The 15,043-nt window shown below is 45.6% G+C and overlaps 1 protein-coding gene across 2 annotated transcripts in view; it reads left to right on the forward strand.

Annotated features, from left to right (window-relative positions):
• LOC115429560 (endoplasmic reticulum metallopeptidase 1-like) overlaps positions 1-15,043 on the forward strand; it is a 65,126-nt gene that overhangs the window by 30,353 nt on the left and 19,730 nt on the right. For both annotated transcript variants that reach the window (XM_030149124.1, XM_030149123.1), the window contains exons 5-8: positions 10,682-10,872; positions 10,958-11,110; positions 14,327-14,529; positions 14,622-14,737. In XM_030149124.1, coding sequence (XP_030004984.1) covers positions 10,682-10,872; positions 10,958-11,110; positions 14,327-14,529; positions 14,622-14,737 — 663 coding nt within the window. The remainder of the gene's footprint in view (positions 1-10,681; positions 10,873-10,957; positions 11,111-14,326; positions 14,530-14,621; positions 14,738-15,043) is intronic.

Genomic DNA, 15,043 nt, shown 5'->3' on the forward strand with positions numbered 1-15,043 from the left:
TTCAGTTGGCAGTTAATGTTAAGGCATACTTAAAATAAATATTTATACTTCCAATGGTGTTAACATACTACACAGGTCATGAACATAATTTTTGTCTTTTTCATTGTAAGTGGACTAAATTACTTAATTAAAACCAACCTAATGGAAATTACTGCTGTAATTTGATTCTTTTAGTAAACCATCTAACTTGGACAGATGTGATACTGGCGTGACCACAGTGTGCACATCTGATGTTGTTCTCAGTGGTCCAAGGGACTGCTCAGGGAGTTTGTGTGTTTGCTCAGACACATGAAAAATTAGAGGGAACATTGCTTGGCTGTCCTGATGGCTTCCAACGTTACTGGCATGACAAGGAGATCCCACTTGAGATGTTTTCTACGCAGCACAGTGGAGGGACGCCATCATGATCTGGGGAGCCTTTTCCTTCAGTGGAACAATGGAGCTTCAGGTTGTGCAGGGGCGTCAAACGGCAGCTGGCTGTGTGGAGATGTTGCAGGGGGCATCCCTCATGACTGATGGCCCTGGTCTGATAATGACTGGGTTTAAAAACAGGACTGCAGTTCACAATGCCCACCTGACAAAGGACTTCTTCCAGAGGAATAACGTCACTCTTTTGGACGATCCTACATGTTCCCCTGATCTAAATCCAATTGAGAACATTTTAGGATGGATGGCAAGGGAAGTTAACAAGAATGGACATAAGTTTCAGACAGTGGACTCAAAATGACTGTCTTACCTCAGCAGCGATGGCACATTGTAAGAGGCCTTGCTTATGCAGCTCAACAATCTGACCACGTTCAAAGAGAGAAAGATTTTCTGCCTTTGCCATCAGGAGGTCATGACAATGTGAATACCTGACATAAAATGACACTGAATCCACATTTTTGCACAGATTTTGGCTTTTAAAGGCTGTGGTCTTAAACCTTTGATGGGCTGAAGAACAGCCTATTTCAGTTTAATTGTTGTTTTCAATAAATTGTGTCATGTTTATCACTCACTCAACTCTTTTTTTTTTTTTTGCTCACTCACATTTCTTTTTTTTTGCATTTTGAAACTACTTAGAATGTCTTTATGACCAACACCAGATCTGTAACAGTGAAAGTGGACGAATTGGAGCTACTGACCACTAAGAACGGCTTTGTGAGGAACAGCAGCATCATGTTTATCATCGAAAAGTGGCAGCTTTGTGTTTACGTTCTGGTGCAGCAACAGCAGGATCACTGAAACACACTTTTGCCCTGATATAGAGATACTGGTAGTCTCCTCTAGGCCCTTTTATCTCCCAAGGGATCTAACAGTAGCCATTGTGACTGCTGTTTACATCCCGCCAGATGCTAATGTTACCAGTGTCCTTGGCCTCCTGCTCGCTGTTGTAAACAAACAGTAGCTTGCCCATCCCAGTGGTGTTTTTTATTGTTGCTTCAGACAAGCATGCTTATGGACTTTGTTCCTAAATGTGTCCAGTATGTGGATTGTGCCATCAGAGGGAAAAATACGCTGGACCATGTTTACTAGGGGTGAGAATCAAAAACTGGTTCCAACTTAGAACCAGTTCCGATTGATCAGTTCCATCAGAACTGTACACTTCCAGCATTATCAATTCTTCTCAACGAATCTTCAGCATATCCACTGGTAAGGTAAGCTGTAAGTTTGTGAAGTTTCATTCGGTAGGGAAAAGGTAAATGAGCTTCACAACCACGGGGGACATAGAGGAGTTTCACTTTCACTTTGCACTACCATTGTCAGGTACATGCGGCATGGACCACACCGCCCCGTATATTAACACACACACACCCCCATTGAATAAGTAGGATGGAAACTGCCTCACCCACTGGCAAACACCACCCCCCATTACACACCTTCACGCCAAGAGATCAAATCCACAGGAAACACTTGATTTATCATTTACTATCACCATGTTTTCTGGTTTTCCCTACACTGTGGTGCAGTACATTAGGTAATTACATCACCCGCTGATCTGCTTTAACCACGAGAAATCATTTGCCACTTTTACACAGAGATCCCGGAAAAAGGTGAGAGGGTGATCCCACCCTTTTGCCACCATTAACTGATTTACACAGCCAAGCCAAAGGAGTAACAGAGGTGAGACTGGCTGGACTTTTACACAGCGGACCTGTGTTCCGGAATCAAAGGGGTGTTGATGCAGCGCAGGGTATAGTGTGATGTATAACTTGCAGATTGGAAATACCACAAGTATAGCTTCTTAGCTAACCTCTCCAGAGTCAGCCACATTTGTGAAACAGTGAAAGACAGACACAAATCACGATTCTACCTTTATCATGGCTCTGTTACAACCTACAGAGATGTTACAGAGCCATGACAGAGATGGGATCAAATGATCCCACCATTTTGTTTACACAGACGTCATTCCAGAATAAAGATGAAACAGAAGTGCTGTGTAAAAGGGGCTATGGAGAGGAAAAAGCAATCCAAAGCTTGGCTAGATTTCGCCAGAAGAGATGAGAATAATACCATGTGTAATCAGTGTAATGCTGTAAATTCATGTAAGGGTGCAAATTAGGGGTGCAGTGTTACAGAAAAATTTTGGTTCGGTACATTTTGGGACAGGGGTCTTCAGTTCAATACATTTTTGACACGTTTTTGGTACGGTGAAGGAGACCAGTGAAGGGGGTGGGGTAGGGGTGTGCACTCTGTAACTACCTGTGGGGCACAGTACATTTAAAAAAAATATTGTTCAGTCATTTGTGCATTAACAGGCACCCCACATTATGTATTTCTGAATTTTTTTAATGTTCAATATTTGTTTATGGCAAACACTGTAATTTACTGAGTTGTTTTTGAATGCCTCAGAATTCCCTGAGGTGCTGTGAATGTGACCTCACAGTAACACTGCAGCAGAGGCATGGTGAAGGAGAAGAGGAGGAGGTTCATTTCATTTTGCTAAGTTGAGTTAAAAAATAAAAACCGTTTTGCTAGAAAGGAACCTGTGGACTCTTTTGTGCCACGAAGCTGCAACATACTGAAAACCCAAAGTGAAACCTAACATGCTTTGAATGTCCGACTCGTGCCTGTTATACTCTCTGTTATCATGTTTTGGGTTTTTTGCTGTGGTGCTGAGAAATTACTGCTGCTGAATGTATATAGAGGAAACCCTGCACATGGGTACTACTTACAGCCACCCTGCTTCCTGAGTGTTTGCATTCTTCACATAGGCTACATGTATTCATTGGGTACACCTCCATATTATACTGAAGGCCCCGAACCAAAACAGTTCGGTACAAACAAGTGCACCGTTACAACCCTCCTTGGCCTGATGAAGCATCCTGAGTTTTGCAGTGAACCAGGGTTTATTGTTTATGTATGTGCAGAAGGTTTTGGTTGGCACACACATGTCCTCACAAAAGCTAGTGTAGGATGTGACAGTGTCAGTGAGTTTGTTGAGATCTGTAGCAGCAGCCTCAAAAACCTTCCAATCAGTGCTATCAAAGCAGGCCCAGTTTTGACTCAGTGGTCCATCTCTTCACAGTCTTCACTACAGGCTTAGCAGATTTGAATCGCTGCCTGTAACTTGGGAGAAAATGAACCATGCAGTGATCTGAGAGCCCCAAGGCTGCGCAGGGGACAGAGTGATATGCAGCCTTTAAAATGGTGTAACTGTGGTCCAGAGTGTATTTGTCCCTGGTGGGACACTTATCATGCTGTCTGTACCTTGGCAATTCACGGCTGAGGTTTGCTCTGTTAAAGTCCCCGAGAACAATGAGCAGGGAATCTCGATGTTTTCTTTCTATATCAGTTATCTGGTCAACCAGGTGATGTAAAGCCTCACTGACACAGACCTGAGTTGGAATGCAAATCCCAACCAGAATAAATGAGGGGAACTCCCGTGGTGAATTAAGCAGGTTACAGTTTATGAAAAATGTTTCCAAGTGGGGGCTGCAAGATTTCTTCATCACTGTGACATCTGCACACCAACCTTTGTTAATATAGAAGCATATTTCGCCACCTCTCTTCTTCCCTGAGAGCTCCGTTACATGTTCAGCTCGGAGAAGACGAAAGCCCGGTAGATGTAATCCTTTGTCCGGGGTGTGTTCCCTGAGCCAGGTTTCAGTGAAACACAGGGTGGCCGATCTGCAAAAGTCTGTATTTCTGCTGTTAAGAAGCAGCAGTTCCATCCATCCATCCATTATCTGCCGCTTATCTGGGGCGGGGTCGCGGGGGCAACAGTCTAAGCAGGGATGCCCAGACTTCCCTCTCCCCAGACACCTCCTCCAGCTCTTCCGGGGGGACCCCAAGGCGTTCCCAGGCCAGTCAAGAGACATAGTCTCTCCAACATGTCCTAGGTCTTCCCCGAGGCCTCCTCCCGGTGGGACATGTCCGGAACACCTCCCCAGGGAGGCGTCCAGGAGGCATCCGAAACAGATACCTGAGCCACCTCAGCTGGCCCCTCTCGATGTGGAGGAGCAGCGGCTCTACGCCGAGCTCCTCCCTGGTGACTGAGCTCCTCACCCTATCCCTAAGGGTGCACCCAGCCACCCTGCAGAGGAAACTCATTTCGACCACTTATATCCGGGATCTTGTCCTTTCGGTCATGACCCAAAGCTCATGACCATAGGTGAGGGTAGGAACGTAGATTGACCGGTAAATTGAGAGCTTCGCCTCTTGGCTCAGCTCCTTCTTCACCACAACTGACCAATACAGCGACTGCATCACTGCAGACACTGCACCGATCCATCTATCAATCTCACGCTCCATCCTTCCCTCACTCGTGAACAAGACCCCAAGATACTTGAACTCCTCCACTTGAGGCAAAGACTCTTCACCGGCCTGGAGAGCGCAAACCACCTTTTTCCGGTCGAGAACCATGGCCTCAGATTTGGAGGTGCTGATCCTCATCCCACTTGCTTCACACTCGGCTGCACACCGCCCCAGGGCACGCTGAAGGTCCAGGTTCGATGAGGACAACAGGACAACATCATCTGCAAAAAGCAGAGATGAAATTCTGTGGTCCCCAAACTGGACCCCCTCCGGCCCCTGGCTGCGCCTAGAAATTCTGTCCATAAAAATTATGAACAGAACCGGTGACAAAGGGCAGCCCTGCCGGAGTCCCACATGCACCTGGAACAGGTCTGACTTACTGCCTGCAAATGAGAACCAGGCTCCTGCTTCGGTCATACAAGGACCGGACTGCCCTTAGCAAAGGGCCCCGGACCCCATACTCCTGAAGCAGCCCCCACAGAATACCACGAGGGACACGGTCAGACACTTTCTCCAAATCCACAAAACACATGTGGACCGGTTGGGCGAACTCCCATGAACCCTCAAGCACCTGATAGAGAGTGTAGAGCTGGTCCAGCGTTCCGCAACCAGGACAAAAACTGCGTTGTTCCTTCTGAATCCGAGGTTCGACTATCAGTCAGATCCTCCTCTCCAGTACCCTGGAATAGACTTTCCCCGGGAGGCTGAGGAGTGTGATCCCCCTGTGGTTGGATCACATCCTCCGGTCCCCTTCTTAAAAAGGGGGACCACCACCCCAGTCTGCCAATCCAGAGGCACTGTCCCCGACTGCCTGATGTTACAGAGACGTGTCAGCCAAGACAATCCCTGCACATCCAGAGACTTAAGGTACTCAGGGCGAATCTCATCCACCCCTGGCACTCTGCCACCATGGAGCTTGCCAACCACCTCAGTGACTTCAGCTTGGGTGATGGACGAGTCCACCTCTGAGACCTCAGCCTCTGCTTCCTCCATGGAAGATGTGACAGTAGGATTGAGGAGATCCTCAAAGTATTCCTTCCACCGTCTGATAACATCCCCAATTGAGGTCAGCAGATCCCCACTTCCACTGTAAACAGTGTTGGTGGTGCACTGCTTCCCCCTCCTGAGGCGCTGGATGGTTTGCCAGAATTTCCTTGAGGCCGACCGATAGTCCTTCTCCATGGTCTCCCCGAACTCCACCCAGACCTGAGTTTTTGCTTCCGCAACCGCTCGGGCTGCGGCATGCTTGGCCCGCTTGTACCCATCAGCTGCCTCAGGAGTCCCTCGAGCCAACAAGGCTTGATAAGACTCCTTCTTCAGCTTGACGGCATCCCTTACTTCCAGGGTCCACCATCGGGTTCAGGGATTGCCACTACGACAGGCACCGGAGACCTTGCGGCCACAGCTCCGAGCAGCCACTTCAACAATCGAAGTGGAGAACAGGGTCCACTCAGACTCAATGTCCCCAGCCTCCCCCAGGATCTGGGAGAAGCTCTCCCAGAGGTGGGAGTTGAAGACTGTGCTGACATCAGGCTCTGCCAGACATTCCCAACAGACCCTCACAACACGTTTGGACCTGCCGAGTCTGTCCGGTTTCCTCCTTTGCCAGTGGATCCAACTCACCACCAGGTGGTGATCGGTTGACAGCTCTGCCCCTCTCTTCACCCGAGTGTGCAAAACACGCAGCCGGAGGTCTGATGACACGACAACGAAGTCGATCATTGACCTCCAGCCTAGGGTGTCCTGGTGCCAAGTGCACTTACAGACATCCTTGTGTTCAAACATGGTGTTTGTTATGGACAAACTGTGACTGGCACAGAAGTCCAATAACAAAACACCACTCGGGTTCGGATCAGGGTGGCCGTTCCTCCCCATCACCGGGTCTCACTGTTATTGCCCACGTGGGCATTGAAGTCACCCAGGAGAACAATGGAGTCCCCAGTTGGAGCACCATCCAGCACCCCTCCCAGGGACTCCAAGAAGGCCGGGTACTCTGCACTGCTGTTTGGCCCATAGGCTGAGACAACAGTGAGGCACCTGTCCCCGACCCTAAGGCGCAGGGACGTGACCCTCTCATTCACCGGGGAAAAGTCAGACACATGGCGGCTGAGCTGAGAGGCTATGAGCAAGCCCACACCAGCCCGTTGCCTCTCACCGCGGGCAACGCCAGAGAAGTGGAGAGTCCAGCCTCTCTCGAGGGGTTGAGTTCCAGAGTCCAAGCTGTGTGTGGAGGTGAGCCCGACTATATCTAGACGGTATCTCTCAACCTCTCTCACAAGCTCTGGCTCCTTCCCCCCCAAGCGACGTGACATTCCATGTCCCATGAGCTAGACTCTGTCCAGGGATTGGGTTGTCAAGCCCCCTGCCGTTGACTGCCACCCAATCCACATTGTACCCCGCCCCTATGGCTCCCTCGGTGGATGGTGAATCCACCGAGGGTGGGTCCATGTTGCTCTTTTGGGCTGGGCCCGGCCGGGCCCCGTGGGTAAAGGCCCAGCCACCAGGCGCTCACTTACGAGCCCCAACCCCAGGCCTGGCCCCAGGGTGGGGCGCCAGACCGGGCGACGTCATGATCCTTAGGTGTTTTGTCTTCATAGGGGCTTCTGAGCTGCTCTTAGTCTAGCCTGTCACCCAGGACCTGTTTGCCTTGGGAAACCCTACCAGGGGCATGAAGTCCCCGACAACATAGCTCCTGGGATCATTAGGGCGCTCAAACTCCCCCACCACGGTAAGGTGGCAGTTCAAGGAGGAGGGAGAGAGCAGCAGTTCGTGTATCTTATTGTTCAGGGAGTGGACCAGATGTATAGATGGGGTGCTGTACAAAATCCCCACTGTCTGAGCTTAATGTGTGCACCAGCTAGTTTGCCCTGTCTGCATCTCGTGAACATCCCATAGAGAGCTGCCGCTCCTCCAGCTAAAAGTTCTGAGAAAGTGCCAGGATCAGTGGAAAGCAGTAAAAAAGTGTAGCTGGATGAATGTTCAGTCTTAATAAGTTCTTCCCGAGTGTATTGGATGATGGAAGGACAGCTTAAGACACTACGTATAACCAAACATAAACAAAATACTACGGAGCAAAGCACCGAGGTGTGCATACGTGGCACCATCTTGGATGTCCAAATCCTCACAGGGTGCCCTATTTCTGTGACTGTTCTCCCGTGCAGGGAACATGCTCACTAAGTCTACTGAACCAGAGTGCAGAGGTCCCTGAATGAAGTCAGGACAACAGCAATCACCCATCAGGGCATTTCGTGGATGACCTCACAGTCATGATTGAATCAATCCCAGGCTACCGGTGGATTCTGAGGGTGGAGGATGCTGTCCAAGATGCAGAGGCAAGGTTGGTGGGAGTGGTCACACAAAAGCTGTGCAGGGCTTGGATCTTTTCCCCAATTGAACATCAAGGGGAAGGAAAGGCAGCACCTTATTCAGGATGAAATGAGAGAAGCAGCGGAGGAGTCAAGGTCTTGCAAGGAGGTGAGGATGAAACAACAGGGACCAGGGACGACGTGGGAGAATGCAGTTGAGAGGAACATCACCTGGACTCAACTCTGGAAAGCTGAGCCTCACTGTATCAAATTCCTCATCCAGGCAGTGTATGACATGCTTCTGTTAAACCTGCACACACGGGGCATAGTAGAGACACCAGTATGCCCTGTGTGTTCCATGCGAGGAATTCCAGAACATATCCTCAGCTGCTGTACTAGGGCACTTGGAGATGGTCGATACCGATGAAGACTCGACCAAGTCTTTAAGACCATTGCTTCAGCATCAGCACTGGTCTTGTGTGGGCAAAGCAACTTCAACCCTCCAAGAAATCCATCCCCTTTGTCAGAGCTGGGGAGCAAGCAACCCCTGCCAGAAGAACATCTGCAGGAATCCTGACCTCTGGGAAAGACTGGCAGCAGTTGGTGGACCTCAAACAGCCGCAGCTGGAGTTTCCCAGCCACATCACGGTCACCACCTTGAGACCAGACATCATCCACATGTCCACCAAACAAGCTTTGCTAGTGGAGATGACAGTTCTGTGAGAAGACCACCTAGAAGAGGCCTTTGAGAAGAAGCTCTCAAAGTACACAGGACTGGTCAGTGACTGTCAGCAAGCTGGATGGAAAGTGACATGCTTCAGATGGCAATGGCTCAGAAGAGGGGAGTCATGGTAGCTCAGCCATCTGGACACAAGCCGAGGTATGACCAGCCCCGGCTGGGTCACCTGGAGGATGTATGCTGTCAAAAGACCCAAAACACCCAGCGACCCCAGGAACATCACTGGTGATGTATGCAGAGCCATCAGTGGATGTATGTACACAGCTTTACCACTAGGAGAGGTGCATTGCACAGTTCAATATCTGAATTTCAATGTTTTTTTTTTGTTTGTTTTTTTTACAAATATTTAAAAATTTTCACTCAACACGGTGCTGCAGTGCACTGTTGCTTCACAGCAAGAAGGTCCTGTGTTCGATTCCAACCAGGGACCTTTCTGTGTGGAGTTTGCATGTTCTCCCTGTGTTTGCATGGGTTTCCTCTTGGTACTTCATCTTCCTCCCACCATCCAAAGATATGCACTGATAGGTTTATTGGTTAATCTTAATTTCCCATAGGTGTGAATGTGAGGGTGATTGGTTGTTTTTCTCTGTATGTTAGCCCTGCAGTGAACTGGCGATTCGTCTTGGGTGTAACTCACCTTCACCTAGCTGGGATAGGATAGCAACTGTCCCTAGTGAGGATGAAGCACGTTCAGAAGATAAATGAATGACTGAAAAAATCCAACATTGTCCAACCAATTTCTTGGACACTATTGACCTTATTCTTTTCAAATTCTTCACGTTCTTTACATTTGCCTTCCTCTCAATTTTTGCTTTTTTTTTTTTTTTTTTTTTTTTTTTTTTTACAGATTGTTTTAAAAAGATTTTTCAAAAAAGGCTGAAAAAAAAAAGACTTGAAGACTCCAAATTAATCCCTGGATAGGAAGGGTATCAGTGGGCAGGAGGTGTTGTGTGACCGAGGGGGTTATTGGCAAGCCCCGCCTTTTGTTTTAAAATTTCTGTTTACGCTTTTTGTTTTAAATTTTCTGTTTCTGTTAATGAAGCATTTTTTCACTCTTTAAACCAGGGGTGTCAAACAAAAGTGACCCACCACAGGGTCCAATCCTGCCCATGAGATCAGTTTGCAACATCCAAAAATTACACTGAAGATATTAACAGTCAAGGTTATCAAAATCATTGATAGACCAATCAAGGTCAGACCAGTACAGTAGCATGAAAAGCTATAAATAATGGCAATTCCAAATGTATGTCTTTGTTTTAATGCAAAAAATTGAAAAAGTAAAATTGCATTATGAACATATTTACATTTACAAACTATCCTTTCACAAAAAAATCTAATAACTTGTAAACAATTTGATATTTCTTAAGAATAATAAGTGCAGTTTTACCAATGTTATGCCTGTTACTAAATGCTTTTCATCTTTGTAGATCCACTGTGGTCTGTGAGTTGCAATGCACATGTGTAAATGATAAGATGAGGCATAATATTGTTCATAAGAAATGTCAGGTTTTACATGGTTGTTCAGGTTATTCACATTTTTTCATGAGAGTATAGTTTGTAAATGTCAAAATGTTCATATTGTAATTTAACTTTTTTGTACTAAAGAGAAAAATTTGGAGTTGTCATTATGAGTAGGTATATTTATGCTATTATATTACCGCTCTGTCACACTTGAGACCAAATTGGGCTGAATGCCTCCCCTGAAGGAAAATGAGTTTGACACCCCTGGTTTAAATTGTTAACATAATTTAGTTTTTCCATGAGTCTAATATTTTTTTTTAAACTTCCTTCCTCATAAACCTATTTGATCAATTTAAAGAGGCAGAAAAGTAGCCGAAGCTCTGATTCTAAGGTGGTTTATTGTTGTCAAATAAACCATAGGATCTCCATCTCTTTCCAGGAGCGTCAGTGAAGTATAGCATCCTCTACCTGCTGGGTTTAGCACTACCTTACGTTCACTTCATGTTCCTTATCTGGGTGGTGTTTGAGATTTTCACACCTATCATGGGGCGCAGCGGAACAGAAATACCACCTGAAGTGGTGCTGGCCTCTTTGGTCACCCTGACCACCATCTTCCTCTCCTCTTTTTTTGTAAGTATTCCCACATAAATCCTCTATTTCATGTTGTGCCTAATGAATTACAGCTTTACTGAGTGTTTTTTCCTGTCTGTCATAGCTTCATTTCATCTACTTAGTACGGAGCACTAAGTGGATCCTGGCTGGTTTGGGTTCAGTTTTCCTCATCATGTTCCTCTTGGTGTCCTCTGGTGTCTTTTTCCCATATTCGGGCAATCCTGACAGTCCGAGGCCAAAAAGAGTCTTCCTGCAGGTGAAAAGTCACAGCACACATGTTCTCACTTGAGGTTGGTTTAGACTTAAGCCTCAGTCACAAATGCCGTTACAAATGGCTACAAACACTGTGCGAACGATTTATGGAGCATTTCGTACGACCTTCTCAAGGCAACCTTATAACAATGGAGCGTTCATGGACCGTCCCTAAGTTCGTAAGTGATCTTGTCTAAGATTTTCCACAAACACAGCACGAAACCCCCTTTCACAGGGCGCACTAACGAATGCCTTAGAAACAACCTAAGACGTTTGTGGATCAGGAAGCCATTCCACAACCCACATGTTCTTACACTGGCCGCAAGTAGATCATAAGAACACATTACATTGTTATTAGGGGTCCCTTACGGTGTTCACATGAACAGATGTACAGACAGATTCACATGACTTTCTTAAGGTGGACAAAAGGCGTTTCTATAGGCAGTACTGTGTCATTCGTGTGGTACTGGTGCCATTCTTTGATGCAGTCGAATACAAATTTTCAAGACGGAGTGAATGACTGGACTCAAACCATGGTGCTGAAGGGAAGAAAGTGTTTTAACAGAAAAATTAGCTTGAAAACACAACACCTGCAGAGTCCACAGTACCCGGGTGATGTGGATCAGGGTGATGGAGAGAATGCGAATGCATTTACTTCCCTCTATTATTCTTGTGTGCCTTTGTTTTATTCTTATACCTTCTACTTAAAATTTCCTCATCTGATGTCTTATTATGACTCCTAATTTCTAACAGTACAGGTCAGTTTTCCCAGATACGTCACAGGAATGCGGATTCAGCACCATGGAGAGTGCACATTCTCAAACATAAATGCACATTCACATCCTAAAAGGCTAAATGAAAAATAGATTAATGCAGTTTAATGTCTGAAAAGAGCATCAATCATCACCAAATTATGCGTGGACAGCTCTAATGCAGGGATAGGCTTCAGCGCCTCCGCAACTGTCTGGAGGATAAGGCAGTTCAGAAAATGAATGAATAAATGCATGAACAGTACTGAAAGATTAAACTATGTTATGTTTTTTTTGCAGAGGTGAAAGTGGACATGATTACAGATGTCCACATGAACTTTGGTGATGATTGATCATTGTTCTGGGGCATTAAACTACGTTAAGCTTTTTTTACATTAAGCATTTTAGAATGTCCCTCTTCTTCCACTGCTGTTGGACCAAACCAGCGGCCATAACCGCTTGATCTTCCTCTTCTTCATGTTGTAGCTGTAGAAGTTTCAGTCTTGTGGGCATTATTACCATCTTGAATGCGATGATCACGACACAGGACTTTCAGTACACGGCTACTGTTTATATACCAATCTAAATATTCTGAAACAGCCTAAGAGCTTCCTACCATCGACTTGAGAGTGCTGTGAGTTTCACATTGGGCTGACATACATTCACCTTACGACAAAATTCATGAAGTGGCCGTGGATCTGATGTAGGAAGGTCCCAAGGCACCGTTACGAAGACTGTGACAACTGTATGGTGTTCATGCGATACAAAATCACATCATTTTCTCATGGAGGCCTCAAGATGCTCTTGCATTTTGAACGGCAGCCATACCGACTTCATAAAATGGCTGTAAGAAACTACTGCTCTGTCCACGAATGTCTACGAATTCCAGAACTCCTACGAACCAGGAGACTCACACAAACCCATCGTTCGTAAGAAACTTTGTGACTGAGGCTTTAGACATTTTGCAGAGACAGACCATGGAGTAATTTTGCATGTCCGCATCATCACATGAAGCAGATTTTATAGAATTAGAAAACAGGGGATATAAGATCTGTTTTCTCTTCAGACAGATGACTTCAGGGTTGTAATTTACTTCTGATTGCTTTGCTGCCACACTATAGACTGGAATTATCAGCATACCTTCACCCATAAGCATAGGGTATGAAGTCAGGGGAATAATGAGAAGCCGGCAAGACTCTCTGAATGAAGGACAATCTTATTTAATGAACACTCTGACTGAAGTGGGAGGAAATCCAGCATATGCTCCTACCCCTTTGTGACCTGTAGTGGGTCACAAAGGCTGTAACCCATGACTGTGCAGCCTGCACCTGAACAGGAGATACCTTATTGACATGTAAATATAATATTAAAGTTGATCACCTTCAGTGATTGATTCTGTCAAAATGATGTGCAGCCTTCATCATTATAAAATGGTAGAAACAAGCAGATGGGGGGGGGGGGGGCATGCAATATTACTCATTCAGGAAGAATGTTAGCATAAGAGAAATAGGAACAACAGGGGACTAATGCTGTCTTCACATGCTATTGGGAAGATTATTCTTTCCACTTGTGTATTCGAAATTACAAGTGCCTTGTTTTCAAGTGCTTTTGTTGTCGTATTGAAAAGAAAAATGGCTGACACACAATTAATTGTGACCTGCTACTTACGGTAAAAGAGTTTTGGACATGTTATAATTCATCTGCTACAGTATTTTTTTGTGTTTTTAGTTCTTTTTTTTTTTTTTTTTTTTTGCAATTTATGTATACTCTAAATGTGCAAAATCATCAGCGAACAGCAGCATGGAAAATCCAACATGAGGGGGTGTTCATGTGCAATTTTTGACTTCATAACTAGTATTTACCATAATTCCCATAGCATGTGAAGTCAGGATTAGCACTTATGCCCTACAGCTAGCTAGAAGGTTCAAGGTTTGACACTCAGTAAGATCAGACACTTCCATGTGGAATTTACCTGTTCTGTCAGCTCTGTATGGTTTTCTTTGGGTCCTCTAGCTTCCCCCCACCATTTAATACAGGTACATATAAGCTAATTCTCCTATGGGTGCTCCTGAGCTGATGAAGCACCTCTAGTGGCGGCTCACTGCTTCTAATGTGTCCTATGTTCTAACTGGTAATGCTAGGTGTTGTGTGTACTATGATACGGAAAATTTTGAGACCAATTTTCCCTACAGGGATTATAAAGCAAGTTAACCTTTTTAAAAGGAACAGTGTTCACAGAGACAACAAATATTAGAACATATACTGGTGATAGCGGTCTGTTTTGTCATCACTCACAATTATTTGTATAGCAGAACATAATCCAAGGTATCTTTGCAAGTCTCTGTCTGTTTAAATAGATCTTCATCTTGATTTTGCTGAAATAAATCTGGCAAGAACAGAAAATCTGAGTTTCACAGCGTGAATGTAAGCATGTCCTGAATATTGTATTCTGTTTTCTGTGCTTCCTACAGCATACCACACGGACCTTCCACAATCTCCAGGGTGAGGTGGAGAGCCAGGACTCTGGTCTGTGGATTAACAGTTTTGACTACACAGGCATTCAGCACGTCACACCCCACATCCCTGAGATCAACGACAGCGTTCGCACTCGCTGCCGGGAGGACCGGCCCTTCTGCGGTTACCCCTGGTTCCTGCCAGTGAAATTCCTCAGCAAGTCTGTAACATCACTCTACTTCAATTTAATTCTTTATCTTGAAGCTGCTCAGTCTTAAAATTAAAACTTTTCACAATCTTCTTCATTTGTAGGAAGAACTGGTACCTTCCTGCGTCAGAGGTGTCTCCCAGCTCTCCAGTGGAGTTTCAGCTGGTGTCCAAAGAGGAGACCAGCTGGGGAACCATCAAGATGACGTTCAGTGCCAAAGGTGAGGAAAAACGTGCATACTTCAAGGTCGAGATATGAGTCTGAGTCAAAAGCCCAGCACTGTGATTCAACGGTTCGGCCAATGAGAAGTATCTTAAAGATGTAATACCACTGATGCCCATCGAACACTTTTCCACTTAATGTTCTCCTAAAGATATACCAGGAATTCCGTCTTCTCAAATGCAACACACATGTCCCTTACCACGAGGAGAGGTGCAGAACACAATTTAATTTCACACACATGTTTTTTACATGTGCCTGTCTTTCTTTTACATGTGCTTTTTATTTATTTTTTTGAAATTTTTTT

This window comes from Sphaeramia orbicularis, chromosome 12, assembly GCF_902148855.1.
Source record: "Sphaeramia orbicularis chromosome 12, fSphaOr1.1, whole genome shotgun sequence".
In the NCBI taxonomy this organism is placed as follows: domain Eukaryota; kingdom Metazoa; phylum Chordata; class Actinopteri; order Kurtiformes; family Apogonidae; genus Sphaeramia; species Sphaeramia orbicularis.